Here is a 24658-nt window from a genome sequence, read left to right as displayed (position 1 = left end):
GTTTCTCTCTCATCGATGTTTCTAACTCTTTATCCCTCTCCCTTCCTCTCCGTAAAAAAATCAATAAAATATACTGTATTTAAAAAATAAGTAAATAGAATGATTTATCTCTCTTTAAATAATAATTTAGGTTTCGTTTACTTGTGTATCTCAAGTTTAATTTAGTTTTTTAACTCTATCTGGCTCCATAATTCTTGATTTAAAAAAAAGAAAAAGTCCAGCCCTCGCCAGTTTGGCTCAGGTGGTTGGAGCATCATTTGATTCCCAGTGGTTTGGTTCCCGGTCACGTTACATACCCAAGTTGTAGGTTCGAACCCCAGTTGGGGCATATACAGGAGGCAACTGATCAGTGTTTCTCTCACATTGATGTTTCTCTCTCCCTCTCCTTCTCCCTCTCCCTCTCCCTTCCTCCCTCTCTTGAATCAATGAAAACATATCCTCAGGTGTGGATTAAAAAAAGAAAAGTCCATTCTTTGACCTACAGTATGTTTAGGTTAAGGGTGTTAGGAATTCAGCAAGTATTTGACCGCCTGCCATGTGCCGAGCATTAATTTAACCTTGTAGGTATCACCACATTTCTCTTTACTACTTAAGAAGCAGACTGACGAGTGAGGTGCTCCTCTCAGAGTGTTGGCTTAGAAGTCATTGCTGGGGACTGAGTCAACGTTTTTCCTTTTCTTGTCAGGTCCAATAAGACACTGGCTGATTCTCTGGACAACGCGAATGACCCCAGCGATCCCATCGTGAACAGACTGCTCCGCTCTATGGCTACGCAGGCCATGTCTAATGCACTCTATTTCTCCACCGGATCCTGTGCGGAGGAGGAGTTCCATCACTATGGTGAACGATAAAGTTTTCCTTGTCTGGCCCTAACCTTGAGCAGGTTGTTTCAAAAGTACTTTTTGTTGTTTATTTTGATCTTTTGGCTCTTTTTGAAGGTCTTGCATTAGATAAATACACTCACTTTACTTCTCCAATAAGAAGATATGCAGATATCATAGTACACCGATTGTTAATGGCAGCCATTTCAAAAGATAAGAAAATGGAAGTTAAGGAAAACTTGTTCAGCAACAAAGATCTTGAGGAATTATGCAGACATATCAACAATAGAAACCGAGTAAGAGGGGTTTTAATTTCTTTCACCCAGTATCTCTTCGCTAAGAGAATATCACCTTTTATTGAGTAATAGAATGAAGTACCATATATTCTAGCAAATTAAATGTTAGAATCATTCTAACCAATGAAATCACATGAAAAATTATGAAGCTTGTTGAGTAGCTCTTAATACATTTACAAATGTCCTGAAATAACATAATGTGGATTTGAAAGACTTAACAATAGATTTTTTTCCCTAAAATGTAGAAATGTAAAAAATCATCTATCATCTTACCATCCAGAGATAACCACTAGTAACAATTTTAAATAATGCTTATTTATAAAAATATATTACCATACCTGTTGTTTTGAAATCTGTCTTTTTCCCACTTAAAACATCTGTTATTGCTTACACACCATGTCAGTATACTTACATCATTGTTTTAGAAGCTGTTTTGTGTTCTATTTCATATTGTTGCTAGTGGCTTCAATATTGCATAGCATAGAAGTAGACCATTTGGTAACACATAAGATTAGAAACTACCTTAATGTTTAATATAATTTTCTATATCCAATGTTCTGTAGTTCTGTGCTTTTCAGTATTATTATAGCCACCAGCCATGTTGGCTATTTAAATTAAAAATTTTTAATTGATGCAAGAGAAACATCAATCAGTTGCCTCCTTCATGCACCTGGACCAGGGATCAAACCTGAAACCTAGGTATGGGCCCCACCCGGGAATCGAACCCGCAACCTTCGTGGTGTATGGGATGATGCTCCAGCCTGGGGCAGACCTCGCTTGTTTGAAGACCTTGGTCCTATGAGACTATAAATTTCATGTTTCGTCTGGAATGTCAGAGAAGTCTTCATCATGCTTTGGGGTTGTGCTTCTTACAGGCAGCACAGCATTCTCAGAAGCAGTCTACTGAGCTCTTCCAGTGCATGTATTTTAAAGACAAAGACCAAGAAACGGAGGAGCGTTGCATAGCCGATGGTGTTATTTATTCAATTAGAACAAATGGAGTACTCGTATTTATACCAAGGTATGTTATGTCTAACATAAAAATTGTTAAGAAATTGTAGTTAAACTAAAAATGTAGAACACAAATAGTACTTTAGATATAATTTAAGATATTTATTTTAGCAATTATTATTTTTTAAATATATTTTTATTGATTTCAGAAAGGAAGGGAGAAGGAGCGAGAGATAGAAACAGCAATGATGATAGAGAATCATTGATGGGCTGTCCCACACTGGAGATCGAGCCCACAACCCAGGCATGTGCCCTGACTGGGAATCAAACTATGACCTCCTGGTTCATAGGTCAATGCTCAACCACTGAGTCACGCCAGCCAGGCTTTTAGCAATTGTTTATAGTTACCATATGTACATAATGTATTATACACAGTAGGGTAGGTTTACAGTTATTCATATGGAAAATAATACAATCCTATCTAATAAAGTGTGACTATGCTAATTGACCCTCACGCCATCGCAAAGATGGCGGTGCCCACAGCCAATAAGGAAATATGCTAATTGACTGCCCCACCCTCAAATATGGCGGTGCCCACAGCCAATAAAGAGGGAATATGCTAATTGCCATGCCCTCAAAGATGGCAGCACCCACAGCCACAAGATGCCTGCCTCCGGAGACCCCCAGTTCCCTCAGCCGCCCAGGGCCGCCCAAGGCTCAGGTAACCAGGAGTGGCCGAGTCTTGCGCTGCCGGCAGTGGCAGCAGCAGAGGTGTGATGGGGCATCGCCTTCCCCTGATAGCCAGGTTGCCTCCCGCCCCTGAGGGCTCCCAGACTGTGAGGGGGCAGGCCGGGCTGAGCCCTCCAGTGAATGAATTTTTATGCACCGGGCCTCTAGTAATTAATGAATAATAAAAGAATAAACTCTATGTTTCACATACTCACAACTGTAAACTTACTTTTGCCCCATCCTGTATAATTCACTATAAAAGTATAAAAGGTTAGAATCTAGTATATCTGTATCAGTCTTAGAATAGGATTTTACTTATGTAGCAAGATATTTTGTTTCTATCTGATCAATGAAATAAAAGTTTAGAGGTAAATCACAGGAAAAATGTTTTTAATTTAGAAGAAAAACTAGCATTCTAGATAAGTATTCTAGATCTGCATACTAAGAATATATTATCTCTGGATTTTTATTCTGGCAATGATTCAGGTTTGGGATTAAAGGTGCTGCTTACCTAAAAAATAAAGATGGCTTAGTAATCTCATGTGGACCAGACAGCCGTTCTGAATGGAAGCCAGGATCCCTTCAACGATTTCAGAACAAAATCACCTCTACCACAACAGGAGGGGAATCCATTACGTTCCATTTGTTTGACCATGTAACAGTAAGTCTTGTATTTACATTACATATTGCTTTCAGTGTAAAGAACAAAGAATGTGATTTAGTAATACACATTTTATCCTCTGTGACAGGTGAAAATATCCGTACAGGCCTCACGATGCCATTCTGATACAATCAGGCTTGAAATAATGAGCAACAAACCGTACATGATACCAGATTCAGAACTTCTTCATCAGAGTTCCCTCTTGCTAAAGAGTGACTTGGTGAAGGAAGTAACTCGATCTGTGGAGGAAGCTCAGCTTGCCCAAGAAGTCAAAGTAAACATCATTCAGGAAGATTTTCAAAAATACTGCCAAACCAAGGGAAGAAGCCTGTACATGCTTCTAGAGGAGATACGGGACCTAGCTCTCCTCGATGTCTCAAACAGTCATGGAATAGGAAATACTCATCTTACTTCAATAAAATAAAAGGGTTTTATCTTACGTGAATGTTTTACCCTCTTTTCGACATTAATGTTAGTCGAATGTTTGTGTCACCCAATGTTCTAATCGATTGAGATTGGGTAAATATTTCACATACCATAGTCCCCCCTTACCTGCAGTTTTGCTTACCATGGTTTCAGTTACCCACAGTCAACCACAGTCCAAAAATATTAAATGGAAAATTCCAGAAGTAAACAATTCATAAGTTGCAAAGTGCATGCCTTCTGTGTAGCATGATGAAATATCGCTATCCTGCTCCATCACGCACAAGACACGAATCTTCCAGTGTACCCACGGCAAAGCAGTGTATGCAACCAACCTGTTAGTCACTCAGCCATCTTGGTTATCAGGTTGACTGTCAGGATTGCAGTGTTTATGTTTCAAGTAACCCTTAGTTTACTTCATAACAGCCCAAAAGCACAAAGTGATGCTGATAATTCGAATGTGCCACAGAGAAGCAATAAAGTGCTTCCTTAAGTGAAAAGGTGATAGTTCTCAGTAAGGAAAGAAAAAAAATTATATGCTAAGGTTACTAAGATCTACAGTAAGAATGAATCTTCTGTCTGTGAAATTGTGAAGGAAAAGGAAATTCGTGCTAGTTGGCTAAGAGATCACTTTCACATAGCTTTTATTCCAGCATGTTATAATTATATTTTATTAATTATTGGTGTTAATTTCTTAATGTTTCTAACTTGTAAATTAAACTTTATCATAGATATGTATATAGAGAGAAAACACAGTATAGATAGGATTTGGTGCCATCCAGTCTCAGACACCCACTGGAGGTCTTGGAACATATCCCCTGGAGCTAAGGAGGACTACTGTATGTGTAAAATGTTTTCTCATCATTAAAGTTGCATTAAATAAAGTACAATTAGGTCACTATGGAAACTGATTTTTCAGAAATGAATAGTGAATGTTGGCTCTGCAAATCAGGTTGCCAATTGCTCTTTAATAAACCCAGAATTAATATTTGGTTAACTTGCCTCAAAACAATTCTTTCAAATCAGTTCTTTCCACTAATTGCAACAGTGGGCCATTTGAGTCATAGGCCCCTCTGACATCTGTCAGATTAACTTTTCAGTCACTTTCAGATAGTGAGACTTGGTCCTGTCCACCTATCCCTTTTAAACTATTTCATATTTGATTCTAACCTCCCTGCTATCCCTAGCACAGTTGGTGATAGGGCATAGGAGTAGGGTGGGGTGCTCAGGTAAGCTGTTCTCTCAAACCTCCCTTTCCACCCTCATTTTTGATGATGAGTTACATTGGTCTTGCTCTTGTTGGAGACTTGTCACTTTGCCAGCAAATCCCACTGGAAAAGTAACTGCCCTTTCCCTTTGTCATCTCCTCTAGTCCAGCTGGTGAGGGTGAAGAGCCAGAACATGCCATCCTGAGAAAGCAGTTTCTCTAGCCATTAGTTGCATCTAAAGAGACTGGGCTCCATCTTCTAGTTGATCCCCCTATTGACAGAACAAGCCACAATCCTCAAAGCTTATGCCTCTTGGCCGCTTACTATAACAGCCCCCAGCAAGACTACAGCCTCCCTAGCCCCCATATCTCATATATTCTTGTACTTCCTGGCCTTTAACCAAACCATCCTTGTCACCCCACCTGAATCAGCAAGCCTGAAGTGAGCAAGCTGCCCAGCTTCATGGATGGAAGCCACTTCAGCACCATCCCTCTGCCAGTCTTTCTCATATAAAGCAACTTTCCCATCTCCTATTTTGTAAAAACTAGCTTTGCCTTTCCCTTTCCCTAATGGGAATCTCCTGTCAAGAACTAGAGAGACTTTCTGTAAACTTAGTTGTCAATGAAGTACTTATCTGTAATTACCCCAATCCTTGGAATCTCTAACTCAAAGGTCTCCTGTGAATCTGCCCTAACCTCATAATACTTTTCAAGTTTCTCTCCAACTGATCTGTAGGTACCAAGAAGCATTTGAACCTCCCTAGCTTCTAGGCAGGCCAGGCAATATATCAACCTTTCATGTGACCCTTTAAATATTGAAGTCATTTCTTAAAATACATGTAAACACATATTAAAACCTTAAACATTTTACCAAAAGTGAAAATTGCTGAACTAAATAGCAATAAGAAACTTTTATAGAACCAAGATGGTGGCATAGGTAAATGACGTTACAGCATCCCACAACCACATCTAAATTACAACTAAAATACAGAGCAACCATCCTTCAGAACTGCCTGAAATCTGGCTGAATAGAACTTCTACAAATAAGTAAAGAAAATACATGAATACTGGTGGGAGGGGCAGAGGCACGGAAGGGGCTGGTCAGACACCCACATCTGGCATTTTTTTCATCGGGAGGGCTATCTCAGCTGCAGAGGCCTCCTGAGAGAAGCAACGGGTCCCAGGGTTCCAGAGCTGGGAATCCTATATATTAAAAGCCTAACATGCAAATCAATTGAACAGCAGAATGACAGGTGGAACAACCGGTCACTACGATGCACACTGTCCACCAGGGGGGAGACACTCAACACAGGAGCTGCTCCCAGACTGCAGGACCCAGACCAGCCAAGGTCAGTGCCAGCGGGCCCTCCCCCGCCCCCATCACCCAGCCACCAGTCACCCCACAGAGGGAGGTGACTGGCTGCAGAACGATTGGGGGGCAGGGCCAGTGAGTGGGTGGCGCCAGGCCAGCCAAAGCAGATGCCCGTGGGGGGGCGCCCAATCACCCCGCCGGTTGCCCCATAGATCAGCCCTAATAATCGGCCAGGCCTAGGGACTCTACCTGTGCATGAATTTCATGCACCGGGCCTCTAGTTTGGGCTATAAAAACCAGCAGGGATTGGCTGAGTGATACAAAGGCTGCTGGAGACCCAGGCAGTTTCTCATAAAGAGCCAGTGCTCGGACTCACTTCCTCTGAGCTGTAGCACTGGGGCAGCAGCTTGGGGGCGGGGGTGGGGGGGAGATCCAGGGACATATGGGAGAAATCTGGATTATCTAGAATTGGAGCAAGAACTCAGGGGTGGCTTTCTCTCAGGTGGGGGTGCTCACTGGGGTCATGGTTCCTATGTTGAGATCTCCCCTATCACAGAGCTGACTTGCAGCCATATCTAAGTTTCCATCAGCTTGGTTCACACTGTTGGCTCCACCTGGAAATTCCTGGAGGCTACACCTCACCCAATTTGCAACCCCACCCAAGCTGTTTGCAGTGGCTTTTCCATATGAATGGCCTGTCCTGGCTCAGGCTTCAGACATTCCTAAAACCTCTCAAACATGCAGCAGCTGGCATCAGGGTGCCCCATATCTATGAATTAGAAGCCCAAGACCTGGCACTAGCACCAGCCTGCCTTGCTTCATAGCTTGGCCTCAGCTGGGCACTTCTAAGCCCAACACAAGTAGCAGCCATCTGCAGATAGTTCTGTAGCTCCTGCCAGGTGGCCCCAGGCAGTGGCTGACTTTGCACCTCCCAGGTGCCCCCAAAGCCACTGTACTCTAGGTGGACAGTTTCAGACCATAGCAGATTACAACTGTACACATCCACAAGGGGCAGACTCAGGGAGCACCAAAGCCCCACTGAAACAAGTCCTGCTCCATAGGAGTGTCTCCCACACAGCAGCTCTTCCACTGTAGCCACAGCTGGCCCTCACAGCCAATTGGCCTGGAGGTCAATTCGTCCCAGTGATGCCAACAGCAATCAAGGCTCAACTACAAGACTGTGCACACAGCCCACACAGGGGGAAACTTAGAGTGCCCAGCTTATGTGACTGGGGAGGCTAAGTCATTGGGCCCTACAGGACACCTACTACACAAGGCCACTTTACCAATTAGCAGCTCTACCTAATACATAGAAGCAAACACAGGAAAGCAGCCAAAATGCCGAGACAAATAAACATGTCACAAATTAACAAACAGAAGAAATCTCCAGAAAAAGAATGAAATGAAATCACAGCAAGCAAACTAAAGGATACAGAGTTCAAAACAATGATTATAAGGTTGCTCAAGGATCTTAATGAGAGCTTCAAGGACTTAGTGAGACGTTCAGGATCTTAGTGAGAATCTCAAAGATATGAAAAAGGAACAGTCAGAAATGAAGGATACACTAACTAAAATGAAAAATAATTTACAGGGAATGAACAGCAGAGTAGAGGATACCAAGAATCATATCAACAATTTGGAATATGAGGAACCAAAAAACACCCAGTCAGAAGAGCAAAAAGAAAAACAAAATCCCAAAATATGAAGACAGTGTAAGGAGCCTCTGGGACAACTTCAAACGTACCAACATTCACATTATGGGAGTGCCAGAAGGAGAAGAGAACAAGATACTGAAACCTATTTGAAGCAATAATGACAGAAAACTTTCCCTACCTGGTGAAAGAAATATACTTACAAGTCCAGGAAGGGCAGCGAGTCTCAAACAAGAGGCCCATACCGAGACACATCATAATTAAAATGGCAAAGGTTAAAGACAAAGAATCTTAAAAGCAGCAAAAGCAAAGCAGTTAGTTACCTACAAGGGTGCTCCCATATGACTGTCTGATTTCTCAACAAAAGAAGAGGAGGAAGAGGGGGAGGAGAAAGAGGAAGAGGAGGAAGAGGAGGAAGAAGAGGAGAAGGAGGAAGAGAAAGAGGAAAAAAGAGAAAGAGGAGGAGGGAGAGGACCAGGAGGAAGAGAAGAATAAAATGGCAATAAATACATATCAACAATTATACCTAAAAATCAAAATAAACGAACAAGGATTCTAATGAACAAAATAAACTGATGAATAAAACAGACAAATCTCAGTGGGAAGGGGGTGCAGGCAGGAAGAGATTAACCAAAGATCTTATATGCATACTAGGAGCTCAGTGCGCAATTTAAAATCGTGCGGTGGCGCTGCCCACCCTCCGGTCCGGCTCTGCCTCCCTCTCCAGCCCTTGGAAGCAGCTGTGGCCGCTGCTGATCAGGCCCTCCCCCAGTGCAGGTGCACGGAGGCCCCTGCCACCCCGCCCCTGCACGTGCAACCTCCAGTCTGGTCAACCTGTTATGGTGTCCCAGTTAATTAGCATATTTCTCTATTTTATATATAGATATACATACCTATGGACACAGACAATAGGGTGGTGAAGGCCTGGACAGGGGGGAGAGAGGCAATGGGGTGGAAAAGAGGGATATCTGTAATACTCTCAACAAAAAGATTTTTTTAAAAAAAGAAACTTTTATAAAGCATCTATAGAAAGTTGATAAGATTTTTATTTCTTTTATTTAAATGGACATTAATATTCATATATATTTACATCTTAAAACTCCACCTAATTTAGTGAAAACAAGGCATAGAATGGCACACTGGCAGCCGAAGGTGCTTATTAACTACCAGTCATTGTTATGAAGTCATATCTATATACAACACTAAAGAAAATAAATAGACTTAACTAAAGTTAATAAGAAGTATAATTATAAATAATACCAGATTTTAAACAGGAATCTATAAAGGTTTTACTACATAAGGATTTCACTCAAAGTAGACAAAATATATAGTAATCTCAAACTTTGAGGATACCAAATTAATTTCCTCTTAGTTGAGGCCTCTTCAACCTCAGTAACTTTTCAGAATGAAGCATAAAGTTAATGCTGTACATTTAAAAGGACTGGTCCAGCTGAGTTTTCTCTATTTTTAATTCCTCCTCTTCATTTACAGTATTGGCAGCAGCATCAGTATGCAGATTATCTAGAATGTCTTCCTTAAGTTCATCTGACTTCTCCTTGTTTTGATCCTCACCCGTATTAACATCTTCAACTGTCTGTGCCCTGGATGTGTTCATTAACAAGTCTGAAAGAGAAATCATTGTTACACATTATTTAAGCACCTCACCCAATCTTACCTAACACAAATTTCTTCACAAGCTTAGATCAATAGAAATGATAAATATGACCATTTTAGTTCATGTTAATTATGATTACTTCCAAATAAAGCCATTTTTATATAAGTATAAAGTGCATTCAAAAATGCAAGAGGGCCGAAACCGGTTTGGCTCAGTGGATAGAGCGTCGGCCTGCGGACTGAAAGGTCCCAGGTTCGATTCCGGTCAAGGGCATGTACCTGGGTTGTGGGCACATCCCCAGTAGGAGATGTGCAGGAGGCAGCTGATCGATGTTTCTCTCTCATCAATGTTTCTAACTCTCTATCCCTCTCCCTTCCTCTCTGTAAAAAATCAATAAAATATATTTAAAAAAAAAAAAAAATGCAAGAGGTCTTGGTCCTGGCTGGGTGGTTCAGTTGGTTAGAACATCTTCCTAATACGCCAATGTTGTGGTTCTATTACCAAGGCTGCTATCATGCACACACAAGGAACAATCAATGAATGAATAAGTAAATGGAAGGACGAATCAATGTTTCTCTTTCCCTTCCTTCCTTTCTCTAAAATCAATAAATAAAAATTTTAAAAAAATTTAATATAAGAGGTCTTGAAAGGTACTGAACTCAATCAAACTTGAATCACTTCCAAATGCAACTGTTCTCATTCAAAATCACAACTACTAGACACGTTTTAAAAGTTCAAATGCTCTTAACAGCTGTATGTCAAAGTGATCTATAGTAAAGAAAACTTCAGGTACTTATATCTACATGGGCAAATTTTTAAAGTCATATATTATAAATAGAAAATGAGCCTTAAAATGCTTATTGATAATGACAAGGAAGACACTGCTATCAACAATAGTTTTATCTTTATGTAATTTTTCACATGGAAATAAAACATCCATTTGTAAATTTAAAACTTAAATTCACTTTAATTATAAAAAATCATGATAATGTAGTCACAATACTTTTCACTTGAGAATTTTATTATTATCTTGGGTGAATCTTGTTTTATGACATGATAATCTTCACTACTTACTCTAATTCTTACTTTCCTATTTCAAAAGGATAAACTGGATTGGAAATAGAAAATGACATGCCATCCTGCTTCATTCAAAGCCAATTTGCAATTTTATTTATCTACCTACCTATTGATTTTGATTGATTGATTTGAGAAACATCGACTGTTGTTCCACTTATTTATGCATTCATTGGTTAATTCTTATATGTGCCCTGATTGGGGATCAAACCCAGAACTTTGGCATATTGAGTCGATGCTCAAACCAACTGAGCTACCTGGCCAGGGCAGCAGTTATTTCTAAATACAGTTTTGTTTTGTTTTTGTTAATTCTCACCTGAGGATATTTTTTCCATTGATCTTTACAAAAAGCGGAAGAGAGGAAGGGAGGGAGGCAGAGAAAGAAACCGACCGGCTATCTTCCCACGTGCCCCAACAGGGGCCTGGGATCGAACCTGCAACCAGGTACTTACCCTTGAGCTGGAATCAAACCCAATACCCTTCAGTGCACAAGCCAACATCCAACCACTGAGCAATACATATCAGCCAGGGCTTAAATACAACTTTAACAAACATGGTTGTCTAGTTTCCAAACCCACAGTCTGTTTTAAGAACAGCACATTTTGCCCTGGATGGTGGGTTCAGTTGGGTGTTGTCCCATGCACCAAAAGGTTGCTAATTCAATCCCTGGTCAGGCATGTGCCCAGATAGGGAGAGTGCAGGAGACAGCCAATCGATGTTCTGCTCTCATATCAATGTTTCTTTTTCTCTCTCCTTCTCCCTTCCTCTCTCTCTAAAAATCAATAAAATATTTTTAAAAATTAAAAAAGTTCATTTTATGGTAGTTTTTCTAGAGAGAAGGGAATGTAACAGATAATCAAACTGATAGCTCACAAGAAGTGACACAAGGCAAAAAAAACAACAAAGCATTTTAGGGCCCAGCTGGTGTGGCTCAGCGGTTCAGCATCGACTTATGAACCAGGAAGTCATGGTTCAATTCCTGGTCAGGGCACATGCCCAGATTACAGGCTTGATTTCCAGTGAGGGATGTGCAGGAGGCAGCCAATCAATGATTCTCTTTCATCTTTGATGTTTCTATCTCTCTCTCTTTCTCTCTCTCTTCCTCTCTGAATTCAATGAAAATATATATTTTTAAAAATTTTTAGGATTACTTATTCACATCATAGCAAATGGCTCTAAAATCCTCACTGGGTGCAAAAAGCATTTTATATGTTTAGGAAAAGTACCATAATAATTAATGTTCATAATTATGATCCTAAAGATAAAATTATATTACATGCTTTAAGGAGTCAGGGAAGAATATGTTTTTGAAAGACTCAGAATCAATTTTAAATTATTAAAATAACTCTTTAAGAGGTATTCAACTATTCAGAAAATCACCTTGGATCATTTATTCTTTGGAGATTCCAAATAGGTAACACACACACACACATACACAGTCTTTTTCTCTCAACTGTACGTAAACTTAATATACTATATCATTTTTCTATTTCTAGAGGTATTTTATTTGGAAGATAGTAGAGAAGTTAAAATTTCTAACATGCCCTTGCTATATTAATGGTAACACATAAAAACCAGCATAACATTTACCATTTTCTAAGGACTGACTATTACTCAGTAGCTTTGCCTGTCTTCTTTCCAAGGCCAGCTGTTTATTTCTCTGAATTCTTTGTTGTTGCTCTTCAGTTAGGCTTCTACTTAACTCAGAAGCAAACGTCGCATTTTCAGATGAGTTTGTCAAAAATGGATCTAATTCAGTAGCAGTTACATCGTGGTCATTATTTTCCACTACTTCATCTGCAGTAGGAAAAAAAAAAAGTGAGTACATCTCTAGTATTAAACTAGTTAGAAAAAGAGCTTATATAGCTATTAATTTAAAACCAGTTTAAAGTGACAAGGTGCAGACCAGAAGAAACAATTGGTGAGGCATGAGAATGTTACAAACATGTTTGATTCAAACAAATAAAAGGAATATTTATAAGTCACTATAAAGAGGCATTTTAAGTCAAATGAAAACACTAACTTAAAAATATACATGAACGGCCCTGGCCGGTTGCTCAGTGGTTAGAGCATCGACCTGCTGACTGAAGAGCCCAGGTTCGATTCTGGTCAAGGGCACGTACCTCAGTTGCAAGCTCAATCCCTGGCGGTAGTCGGGGTACGGTAGTCGGGGTACATGCAGAGGGCAACCAATCGATGTGTCTCTCTCTCACATCGATGTTTCTCTCTGTCTCTCCCCCTCCCTTCCACTCTTTCTAAAATCAATGGAAGCCCTAGCCAGTTTGGCTCAGTGGATAGAGCACTGGCCTGCGGACTGAAGGGTCCCAGGTTTGACTCTGGTCAAAGGCATGTACCTTGGTTGCAGGCTTGATCCTTGGCCCTGGTCAGGGTGCATGCAGGAGGCAACCAATCAATGTGTCTCTTTCATCACTGATGTTTCTATATCTCTCTCTCCCTCTCCCTTCCTCTCAGAAATCAATTTAAAATAAATAACTAAAAATCAATGGGAAAAATATCCTCAGATGAGGATTAAAATATATATATGAATGGAAAGCAAAAGTTCTTAGTTATGATTAGAAATATTTTATGCTTGGACTAATAAAAGAACTTTAAGAATCCAAAGAATATTCTTATTTTATGTTAAACAAAAACATTTTAATAGCTTGCCATAATACACAGTAATAATTTTATATAGGCTATTTTTAATAGGGTAAAACCCAGACACAAAACTAGGAAAAGAAATTTAGAGATCTGTGGACATAGTTCCAAATTATTATTTTTAATTCAGTGCATTATTCTCTACATTTTTACTCTTAATAAACTCTTAAAGCCATGTACACTAGTTATTTCAAAGTAGGATACCCCCAAAATAATCCACAATGTTATGGAAAGTAAATATTAAATCTTCCATTTATAATTCATTTAAGAATTATGAAAAATTAAATTTTACTAACATGTTTAAAATAAGAATGGGCAGTGATAAACTATCACTTATCCATATGACAGCTTTCCTATGGCGTAAGCTAACTTAATAAAGGCAGCTCCACACTGAGGAAGGGGAGGAGAGTTGGGCTCACTCATTTTTTAATTCAGCATATTGTGACACACAGCTGATTCTGATTGCCCAATTAAGTAGACTAACAGACTAATTTTAACCAAAACAACCCCAACATAATAAACAAGTGGTAGTTTAAAAAGATTTGTTTGCAAAATAAACACCTGAAAGTAGAAGATAATACAAGTATAAGCAAACTAAAAAAAATCTATATATATAAAAGCCTAAGTGACCTTTACAACCAAACGACTGGAACGACTGGTAGACCAGTCACTATGATGCACACTGACCACCAGGGGGCAGATGCTCAACCCAGGAGCTGGCCCCTGGTGGTCAGTGCATTCCCACAGCCAACCTCCCACTGCCCCTCCCCCACGCCAACTGGCCCCCCCATAGGCCTTGATCACTGGCCAGGCCAAGGGACCCCACCCGTGCACTAATTCGTGCACCAGGCCTCTAGTAAAAAATAAATGGCAAAGCTGATACTTTCCCTTCTTTTTACATCATTCACATAATAAAGTTAAAACATAACCTCATCAAATCTGACAACTAGGCAAGAAAAAAATTTTCTTATCACCAAGACCATCATTAAAAAATAATAATAAAGAAAATAAAATATTAATTTACATACACCATCCACTGAGATTAGCTGGTGATAGTAAAAACCAGCACAACTATCAAAACATTTCAAACATGAAGACAAACCTTTACAATTATTCTAGTGAGGTTTAAAATTCATATATTTAATCCAGTCTTTTACAATTCAAACCCCTTCTGAGGTTTCTGCCTTCCTGACATGGAAAAAATTCGTGGCAAGAAACTAAAATGCATTCCTTTATTGGGAAATATTAATGGCATACAAGTAGAAAACTTTGCTGGGGAAGTTAAGAAATGTATTAGAACCAATTGTGCAATATGTAGGGTTTCTAATATGCTTCAGCTCATAGGGCTTACAAGATTCTGAATTAATAATAATGAAATAGATAAAGATCTACTTTTTGTGAGCTATAAAAGGAAAGATATCATCAACAAGAAATGGCCTCTTTAATACAATGTTTTATGGAAAAACAATGTGAATGTAACCACTGCTGGAGCTGAGACTAGGATAAAAATGGGATTAAAAACAAATGAGATCTACACATGAAATACATTTACTGCAAGTCATAGGCAGACTATTGTGGCAAAGAAGCTAAGCCAGAAATATTCAATGTGTTACAGGATGCTATCATGTTGGTACACATAATCTAAAAGATAAGCAAATTATTTAATAAAGGGAAACAAATGCTATTTAAAAGAACATAGGGAGGCCCTAGCCGGGTTGGCTCAGTGGATAATGAGCCTGCAGACCAAAGGGTCCCGGGGGTTCAATTCCAGTCAAGGGCACGTACCTTGGTTGCAGGCTCCTCCCCTGGCCCCAGCCCTGTTCCGGGGCTCCTGTAGGAGGCAACCAATCAATGTGTTTCTCTCACATTGATATTTCTCTCTGTCTTTCCCTCTCTCTTCCACTTTCCCTAAAAATCAATGGAAAAACATCCTCAGGTGAGGATTAAAAAAAAAAGCATAGGGAGCACTAGCTGGTTTGAATCAGCGGACAGAAGGGTCCCGGTTCAATTCCAGTCAAGGGCACATGCCCGGGTTACGGGCTCCAACCCCCATAGGGGGCGTACAGGAGGCAGCCAACCAATGATTCTTTCTCATCATTGATATTTCTATCTCTCTATCCCTCTCCCTTCCTCTTTGAGATCAATAAAAATATATATTTTAAAAAGCACAGGGGAATCAGGATTAACAATTAAGTATAATTTTACCAGTGTGGTTAGGAAGACTTCACAGAGTTGACAGTTGAGCACAGTCCTGAAGATAGTAAAAAATTTGGAGGCTGGAGGACAATGTTCAAGGCAGAGTGAGAGAGTGCAAAAGCCTTAAGACAGAAATGTGCCTGGAAGGTTCAAGGAACAGCTAAGGAGGCAAGTGTAGCTGAAGCAGTGTAGGTAGGGATACAGTCAGAGAGGCAAGGGGGATGGGTTGAGAACACAGAACAGATTCTGTAGGGCCAAGTTGGACATTATAAGGGTTTTGGCTTTTACATTGAGCAAAATAAGGAGCCACTAAAGGGATTTGAGCAGAGGAGTAACAAGACTACACATTTAGTAAAAAATATTAAAGTATAACCCCTGCTTAATTTTTAAGAAAACCAATTGATTACAAAATGGTAAATGAAATTTTCTAGTAAACTTCAACAAAAAAACCTTGCATTGGTGAATGGATTTAAAAATGAACACTGAGATTTATTAAGTACAATTGATGACTTATTTCGATGTGGATTTATGTATTTTAGTAAGGTAAAAACCAAGATTTGATGTGGAGGCGGGGAGTGTTACTGAATAAACTAACTCAGTGGTAGATGGTGTGGGATTTAGTACTGTAATAACTAATCCCTTTCCATATATCAAATCCTATGCCATCAGTACATACCATGTATTACCAAAATATTAATTAATCTTGGATTATTTAAATCACAATCTTTCACTTTTAAAAGTAATTTATAAATAACTTTGGGGAATTCTATATGGAGCCTGTATTTTCCACCACATATATTAAAAGTTTAAAAAGCAAACAAACATGTGTGGAGCCATCGCACAGGAAATCTGATAACTATACAGATCCTGTCGGCAGGAACCATGTTTTGATGTGTGTGACTGCCTATGGTTGCACTGTACAGCCAACAAATGCAATCAATACCAGGACAGTCACATAGGTCTTACTAAAGTCCTATACCCAGGATCTGTACTCTTTTTTTATGTTTTTATTGATTTCAGAGAGAGGAAAAGAGGAGAGAGGGACAGAAACATCAATGATGAGAGAGAATCATTGATCTGCTGCCTCTTGCACAGCCCCTACTGGGGATCAAGCCCGCAACCTGGGCATGTTTCCTGGCTAGGAATCGAACTATGACCTCCTGGCTCATAGGTCAATACTCAACCACTGAACCACACCGGCTAGACCAGGATCTGCACTCTTAAGTGAAATATAAACTATTTCATCATCAAATTATTCTGCCTAATTTTCCCAGAGCCACTTTTTTAATGGTGTACATGTATTTTGTCATATATTTTTACTAATAAGCACTATAAAGGATCAGTGGGTCACCATCAGAGTTCTTAAAAGCTCATGTTCTATGGCTAAATACATTTTTACATCTCTTAATAGCATTGCAGCCATTTCTTTAAAGAAACAAATATCATACACAACATTCTAAATCTACCAAAGCATTTAAACTCATTACTGTACTTTAATTATACAGGTATACTCAACATAGACTAAAAACCAGTCCTGTAATACTGTCCACCCAACTAAGTCCATTTCTAAAAGAAAAATTGTTATGAAGTAGACAAGCCTATATTCTTACCATTATTGCTAATAAAATCTTCATGTAAAATAGGGAGATCAAGTCGAATTTGTTTTAAACAGGTCTGAAAAGAGACATTTTTACATTTTTGTTAATAACATTTGGAGGAAAATGGTCATTTATTCCATTCTGAGTTTCAAAAAAGATGTTCTTTAAATAACTACTCATTTTCCTTCTTTCTACCAAGACCCCAAACAGCTACTCAGCCTTAGCTAAATCTTACCTCGTACTATTCAACACTGTGAATGAAACTCATAATAATCTCAACACATACCTGAACTTCCTTTTTATTTCCCAGGTATTCAACTCTGTCAATAAAATCCTCAAATTGCAGTTTAGGGAATAGCCTATGTGCCCAGTGCTCCATGTGTCTGATTAGCGTCTTCAAGTCTTCAGCCTGGCACATAAAAATAAAAATGCTAAATAGAAAACTCATTCTCAGAACCGATCTGGTCAGCAGATTTTAGAATTGAATAGTAATGGCAAAGTCATTGGTGTCACTTTACATTTATAAGGTGAAGAAATTCTAAAAAGAAAAATATTTATTAAGGGCTTAGAGGATTGCAGTCTAAAAGAGCGCTGGATACAAATTTTTTTTTTTAATCAGAGGAAATAAAACAGATGAAAGTTTAATAGGCCCTAGCCGGTTTGGCTCAATGGATAGAGCATCAGTCTGTGAACTGAAAGGTCCCAGGTTCAATTCCAGTCAAGGGCACATGCCCGGGTTGCGGGCTTGATCCCCACTGGGGGACTTGCAGGAGGCAGCCGATCAATGATTCGCTCTCATCATGGATGTTTCTCTCTCTCTCTCTTTCCCTCTTCCTTCCTCTCTGAAATCAATAAAATTATATTTTTAAAGAAGTTTAACAGAAGTTAAAAGATAATCACATGTGGTTTTGCAGGACAGTAAAGTAACCCTAAAAATAAGCTTTAATAAAATATATCAAGATATCTTTTAGGAATAACTAAACGAAGTGGTTGGTCCCCTAAATCACACATAGAGAAGAAAGCATTGAGAATTCAGCATTGTGAAAATACATTCAGAAATCCCAAGAACAAAGTACTGAAGAACAGCAAGAACAGTTTAAACATTCTCAGACCAGAATACCTATGTTTGAAATTTCAACTTAACATTAAAAGTTTTTTATATTAAATGAAATACAAAGCTTTTTTGTTGTTGTTATCCTCACTGAGGATATTTTTTCCATTGATTTTGAGAGATAATGGAAGGGAGGGAGAGAGGGGGAGAGAGAAACATCGACTGGTTGCCTCATGGGGCTGGGGGATTGAACCTGCAACCCAGGTATGTGCCCTTGTCCAAGAATTGAACCCACGACCCTTCAGTGTGCGGGCCAGTGCTCTAATTCCTGAGCCACCTGGCCAGGGTGACAGTTCTTAAATGTCTCCATTTTTCAACAAAACTTAACTGATGCCTATTATAAACCAGGCATGGTGCCTTATCTTAGGGACACCTAAGTGATCAATACAGGTAAAGTCCTTGCTCTCATAAAGCTTAAAACCACTCTCTGAAGTAGACAAAGTAAATTTTATTCCTCAAAATTATAAAGTACAGAGTCAGGCTTACTGACTCATACATGATTTTACTAAAGTCATACGGTGGCAAAACCAAGACATGTTTTCTGATTCTTCTAACAGTGCCCTTTCCACATCAGAGTTTCTCAAAAGATACAATGATGAATGATTACATCTGTAAAACATTCTAAGATTCCTAACATGATAACAGACCCAGTTTTATAGAGTCAGTCAGCCCTACCTATGAGTGGGTTCTGCATACATGGATTCCACCAACAGTGAATTGAAAATATTCAGGGAAAACAAATGTTATGCTGTTGCTGACATGTGCTATGTAGTTTGGCCTATGATGGTTGCTGCATCTGTATTGAACATGTACAGACATGTTTTCTTGTCATTATTCCCTAAACAATGTAATATAATAACAACTATTTACTTAACATTTACATTCTGTTAGGCATTACAAGTAATCCTATCTAATAAAAGAGAAAAATGGTAATTGGCGTACGACGATACTCTTTTCATTGGCTAATCAGGGCTATATGCAAATTAACTGCCAACTAAGATTGGCAGTTAACTGCCAACAAGATGGTGGTTAATTTGCATATGTAGGCACAACACAGGGAGGCGAAAGGGAAAGCAGGAAGAAGCCCCCTGCCACTGACAGTGATTGGAAACCCAGGGGGGAGCTAAGAGCTGGGGGGCAGGGCAAAGGCGGCCCTGGGGCCGCCTTTGCCCTGCCCCCCAGCCATGATCGGAGAATCAGGTGCCTTTGTCGCCCTGGCCAGTGATAGCAGGAAGTAGGGGTGGAGCCAGCGATGGGAGCTGGGCACGGTCGAAGCTGGCAGTCCCGGGAGCTAGGGGTCCCTTGCCTGGGCCTAAAGCGAAGCCCACGATCGCGGGGCCGCTGCAGCTGCGGGTCCCCGCTGCCCAGGCCGGACGCCTAGGCCAGAGGCGTTAGGCCTGGGCAGGGGCAGAGCCTGCAACCACGGGGAGCTGGGGGTCCCCTGCCCAGGCCTGACACCTCTGCCAGAGGCCTCAGGCCTGGTCAAGGGGCCGATCCGGTGATTGGTGATCGGAGGGTGATGAGGGTCAACTCCTCTGGCCGAGGCATCAGGCCTGGGTGGGGGGCAGAGCCGGGGATTGGGGGGATATGATGGTCCCCTTGCCCAGGCCTGAAGCCTGGGTCAGAGGCATCAGGCTTGGGCGGGGGGTGGAGCAAGTGATCAGAGGGAGATGGGGGTCCCCTGCCCAGACATGATTCCTGGGCCAGAGGCCTCAGGCCTGGGCGGGGGCCAGAGCCAGTGATCCGGGGGAGATGGGGGTCCCCTGTCCAAGCCTGACACCTCTAGCGGAGGCGTCAGGCCTGGGCAAGGGGCCGATCAGGCGATCGGAGGGTGATGGGGGTCAACGCCTGAGGGCTCCCAGTATGTGAGAGGGGGCAGGCTGGGCTGAGGGACACTCCCCCCCCCCCAAACACACCCAGTGCACGAATTTCGTGCACCGGGCCCCTAGTCTAGTCTAGAGATAATTTAAAGTAGGTTCTATGCAAATACTATGCCATTTTATATAACGGACTTGAGCATCTGTGGATTCCAGCATCCACAGGGGTCCTGGAACCAATCCCCCACAGATAGTGAGGGACAACTATATTTTCAAAAACAAAGATAAAAACCAGACATTTCTTACCTCATGACCTTTACCTTTAAATTTTGTCTTATCAAACACATGTCTTAATGCTGGAAGCCCTCTCTCTGAAATCAATCTGTGAATAGAAATATGTTTTTAAATTCCAAGTTTTCTAGAACTATCAAGGCCAAACCAAGACCATAAGAAAAGATATTATCTGAATTGAAAAAAACCTATATAATAAAAGCCTAAGCTATTGTTATGGAGGAACGACCAAAACAACCAGTTGCTATGATCTGCACTGACCACCAGGGGGCAGACGCTCAACACAGGAGCTGCCCCCTGGTGGCCAGTGCGCTGCCACAGGGGAAGTGCCACTCAGCCAGAAGCCAGGCTCACGGCTGGTCAGCTCAGCGGTGGTGGCGGGAGCCTCTCCTGACTCTGAAGCAGCGCTAAGGAGCAGCAAGCCAAGCAGTAAGGAGCAGTGAGCAGGTGGGCGGTAAGGAGCAAGGGTCCTGAACCTACCCCCCTGTCCTCCAGTGCACGAATTTCATTTACAGGGCCTCTAATATCTTTATAAATATCTGATTTTCAAATCATCCTTACCAACAGATTGTTAACATAAGGAAGAAAAAAGATATTTAAAAAAATACGAATATTTAAGGCAACAGTACATATACCTCTGAGCATCAAGCTTGGGGATATTCCTTTTAACTGTTCTCCTTGGAGGTACAGGAACAGGTGCTCCTCTTCCTGACTCTGGTGAGATATACCAAGATTTAATATTACTTAAATAATTTAAGCTTCACTTATAAAATGTATCATTTCTAAGCTGATAGATGGATAACTGAACATAGACACTTTTTTTAGAACTCTATACAGACCGTCATCACGTTCAGCTCCTTCATCTTCTCTCTCTGGAGAAGCTGGAGGAGGGAAAGGAGGAAACGTTTCATCTTCTACATGTTCATAATCTGGTAGGTCAATCAAGCCATTCTCCTGTGGTTCCAGCATCTTTTCCTCTGGGGAGGGGGGAAGTAAACACGTTTATTCATCCAAGCAGTCTTCCTATTACACAGTTAGGATCCACCTGCAGCAAAATACGTGTGCTTCAGTCAGTTAAACCATATTTCAAACTCAGACATGATGAAAACTGGAAATGATAATAGATATGGAAAAAGAACTGAGCTAAAAATCAGAAGAACTGGGTTCTAAACACTAAATAATAATATACTTTTGAACAAATCATTTTACCTCAATTGTTGAGTTTCATCTATCATAAAATGATCTGGACTTTTCAGAGGGTTTCAAACTATGATCCAAATGGGTGTGAAATATGCAGAGGACAGGAACCTCACCTGCCATTTCAAAAAAAGAGAAGCTTATAACAAAAATCTGTTTACATATTAATCTTCTACGTAAGGTTCCTTTGAAGAAAGGGAAATAATCCTCAGGTTGATAACCTGAAAGAATGCTTTTCAGTACTATCTTACTTGACCTCTCAGCAACATCTGAAACTTTTGATCAGTTCCTTTTTCTGGACAAATGTTTCCGCTGACTTCTGAAACATAGTACTCACCTGACTTTTCTCCCTTTCTGGACACTCCTCCTGGATCTTCTTTGAAGATGCATCTTCCTCTAACCTGGTCAGTAAGTATCCAAGACTCCATCCTAGGCCCTCATCACTCATTTATACACATGGCATTGCAGATAACTCACTAATTCTTTATCTCCATCCCAGGCATCAAATCTGAGCTCCAGATCCCTACTTTTCATTTTACAGCTCTTAAGTTTCTCACTGGTACCTATAACTCATCATGTACAAAACTGAATTTCTAATTTTCCCAGTTCACTGCATACCATCTATCCAACTAGGCAAGTCAGAAACCTACAAGTCATCCTTGACACTTCCTTCCGTCTACCCTACATATCCTATCCATTTTACTCCTAAATATCCCTCGAATCTGTCCATTTCTCCATATCTCCACAATCACATCATAACATTTCTACTTGGATTACTCCATTCCTCCTATCCAATTTTGACTTTTCCAATCCATTCTTCATATTACAGCTAAGTTTAACCTATGGAAATATAAAGCTGATCGCTTTACCACCTGGCTTAAATATTTCAATGGCTTCCTTCTGTTCTTAGGATAATGATAAAGCTCAGGCTCGGCATGGTTTGGCACCCCCCTACTTCTCCAGCTTTACACCACTCTTCATGCTCTTTTCTCTCAGTTCTTGGAAAGAGCCGTATCCCTCAGGCCTCTAGACTTTTTAAAATATATATATTTATTGATTTCAAAGAGGAAGGGAGAGGGAGAGAGGGGCAGAAACATCAATGATGAGAGAGAATCATGGATGGGCTGCCTCCTGCACACCCCCTACTGGGGAACAAGCCTGCAACCTGGGCATGTGCCCTTGATGGGATCGAACCCGGGACCCTTCAGTCCGCAGGCTGACGCTCTATCCACGGAGCCAAACCGGCTAGGGCAGGCCTCTAGACTTTTGCCAAGGACATTTCCTCTCTTGAATGCCCTTCCTTGACTCCTAATCTCTTTCAGATCTCTACTATCACCTCCACAGAAAAGTCTGCCCCAATTTCCCCAAACTAAATCCTCCTATAATAAGCACTCAAAGTATCAGGTACAGGTTTCACAGCACTAACCCCGTTTCAATACTAAGTTTTATTTGTGTGATAATTTCCTTAATGTTGTCTTTCATACCAGACTGTAGCTCTAAAAGGGCAGAGACCAGACAGGTCTCTTTGTGCTTCACCACTGCATCCCCAAAGCTGGTACACAGCAGATGCTCAATATATATTTGTTGAATGACGGAATGAAGAATTCCAAAGCTTCCCCCAAAACCGCAAAACTACTGGAGTTAGATGATCTCTAATCTCTCTAATTCTAAATTTCCATGATCACCTATCATAATAAAAGCACAATATGCTAATTGGACTGGACGACCTTCCCGAGGAAGCCGGGGCTGGGAGGGAAGCCGGTGCAGGCAGCGGGGTAAGGAAGAGCTACTCTTGCACGAATTCCGTACATCGGGCCTTCAAGGAGGAATTGTCCTTTGCAAAAGTCTACAGGCCTGCCCTAGCCGGTTTGGCTCCGTGGATAGAGCGTCTGCCTGGGGACTGAAGGGTCCCGGGTTCGATTCCATCAAGGGCACATGCCCAGGTTGCGGGCTTGTTCCCCAGTAGGGGGTGTGCAGGAGGCAGCCCAAGTTCAAAATTGGAAGAAAGGCAGTGAGAGCCCGTAACCGCTGCAGCAGCTACAATAAGCATAGTTAGCCCCATCTAGTTACGCCCTCGGGAAGAAATGGGGTTCGCACCTCTGAGGCCGAGTTTGAGGGCAGGACACAAGCTACATGGAGTGTGGCTCCTATATGCAAGGAGCTGGCCGAGCATGGCGTGGGCTGGTCAGTAAACTGGTAGTGAACAAGGGATCCATCTGTCGCTTTTTTAAAATTTAACTTTATATTCTTATGTCTTTCCCTTATTGATAACTGTTGCATTGTCTCTTCACTGTCTCCTTTTTAGACATCCATGAAATTCTCTTAACTTCTTCCTCTAGTCCTCAAACTCCCAGGGGCGCGAACGTAACACAAAAACGTAACCTTCAGACTACAGTTGGTTCCCAGACCCTTCAGGTGTCCCATGTCCAACTTCCTCCACGTTATCCGAGTAGAAGCCCCTTTACCCCGGGAAGTTCGCACCGGAAACTCCATGCCCCGCTTTGCTAACCGGCGAGAACACTGCATTTCCCACCCCTCCATTCTCGCCCCGGCCCGTCTCTCCCTTCATTCATTCCAGTCACCCACGCCTTCCGCGTTAGAAGCCCGGGGACAGGAGCTGGCCAGGTAAAGATGTTCCTGACACACGTCCCCTCCCGCTAAAAGGCTGGGTTTAGTGAGAGGCGGTCCCCAAGCGTAAACAAAAAGTAAATGTGCACCCCTTGTCCGCACCGGTCTCCTCGCCCCACAGGTCGCGCCCGGTCGGGCCTCTCATGCTCTGCAATTCACCTCAGCCCTGTAGTCCACCCCCCTCACTCCCTCCTTGCTGCTCCCCGCACCCCGACTCTTCCGCCTGAACCCCTCGGCCGCTTCTCCCCTAAGCGACTTCACTCTCCCGCCAGCCCGCTCTCACCTCACGCGGACTCAGCTCCCGGCGTGGCGCGGCTCGCAAACCGCGCTTCTCGCGAGACTCTAAGTTACCGCCGCGAAAAGAGCCCTCGGCGCTTGGCGCCAAATCTGCGCGCGGCGCGGCGCGGACGTGGCTGACGGA

General features: G+C 41.5%; 2 protein-coding genes and 1 non-coding gene across 8 annotated transcripts in view; 1 reads left to right on the top strand and 2 right to left on the bottom strand.

The window, feature by feature from the left end:
- Positions 1-3897, top strand: part of DIS3L (DIS3 like exosome 3'-5' exoribonuclease) — a 35568-nt gene extending 31671 nt beyond the window's left edge. For all 4 annotated transcript variants that reach the window (XM_059697611.1, XM_059697597.1, XM_059697603.1 and 1 more), the window contains 5 exons: positions 686-840; positions 939-1117; positions 1993-2138; positions 3284-3458; positions 3547-3897. In XM_059697611.1, coding sequence (XP_059553594.1) covers positions 686-840; positions 939-1117; positions 1993-2138; positions 3284-3458; positions 3547-3882 — 991 coding nt within the window. In that variant the 3' untranslated portion in view covers positions 3883-3897. The remainder of the gene's footprint in view (positions 1-685; positions 841-938; positions 1118-1992; positions 2139-3283; positions 3459-3546) is intronic.
- Positions 3898-9078: 5181 nt separating this feature from the next.
- Positions 9079-24650, bottom strand: TIPIN (TIMELESS interacting protein). Of its 3 annotated transcripts, XM_059697584.1 has the most exons (9): positions 24521-24625; positions 21622-21725; positions 21252-21389; positions 21048-21126; positions 20428-20503; positions 17480-17602; positions 17206-17269; positions 12332-12538; positions 9079-9675 (listed from the first exon to the last, which is right to left on the bottom strand). In XM_059697584.1, the coding sequence occupies exons 3-9, from the start codon at positions 21379-21381 to the stop codon at positions 9485-9487; spliced, it is 870 nt and encodes a 289-aa protein (XP_059553567.1). In that variant the 5' UTR covers positions 21382-21389; positions 21622-21725; positions 24521-24625; the 3' UTR covers positions 9079-9484. The 3 variants fall into 3 exon arrangements, with proteins under 3 accessions (XP_059553567.1, XP_059553556.1, XP_059553546.1); XM_059697573.1 differs by lacking the exon at positions 21622-21725 and having other exon boundaries at positions 24521-24650; XM_059697563.1 differs by lacking the exons at positions 21622-21725; positions 24521-24625 and adding an exon at positions 21947-23280.
- LOC132225144 (small Cajal body-specific RNA 14) lies at positions 16418-16550 on the bottom strand. Its single transcript, XR_009450799.1, has one exon. It is a non-coding gene; the product is annotated as a small Cajal body-specific RNA 14 (non-coding RNA).
- Positions 24651-24658: the final 8 nt, after the last annotated feature.

This window comes from Myotis daubentonii, chromosome 1 (genome assembly GCF_963259705.1).
Source record: "Myotis daubentonii chromosome 1, mMyoDau2.1, whole genome shotgun sequence".
NCBI lineage: Eukaryota > Metazoa > Chordata > Mammalia > Chiroptera > Vespertilionidae > Myotis > Myotis daubentonii.
The sequence above is the reverse complement of the archived record's forward strand: the minus strand, read 5'-3'. Positions and strand labels throughout refer to the sequence as shown.

What these genes read in the sequence shown, in the direction of transcription:
- TIPIN (XM_059697563.1), bottom strand. Translation starts at nt 22,037, where the DNA reads ATGGAGTCTTGGATACTTACTGACCAGGTTAGAGGAAGATGCATCTTC. An exon ending in CCCAAGCTTGATGCTCAGAG is followed by an intron (nt 20,504 to 21,047) that starts GTATATGTACTG and finishes TTCTATTCACAG; the next exon opens with ATTGATTTCAGAGAGAGGGC. An exon ending in GAAATAAAAAGGAAGTTCAG is followed by an intron (nt 17,270 to 17,479) that starts GTATGTGTTGAG and finishes GTCTCTTTTCAG; the next exon opens with ACCTGTTTAAAACAAATTCG.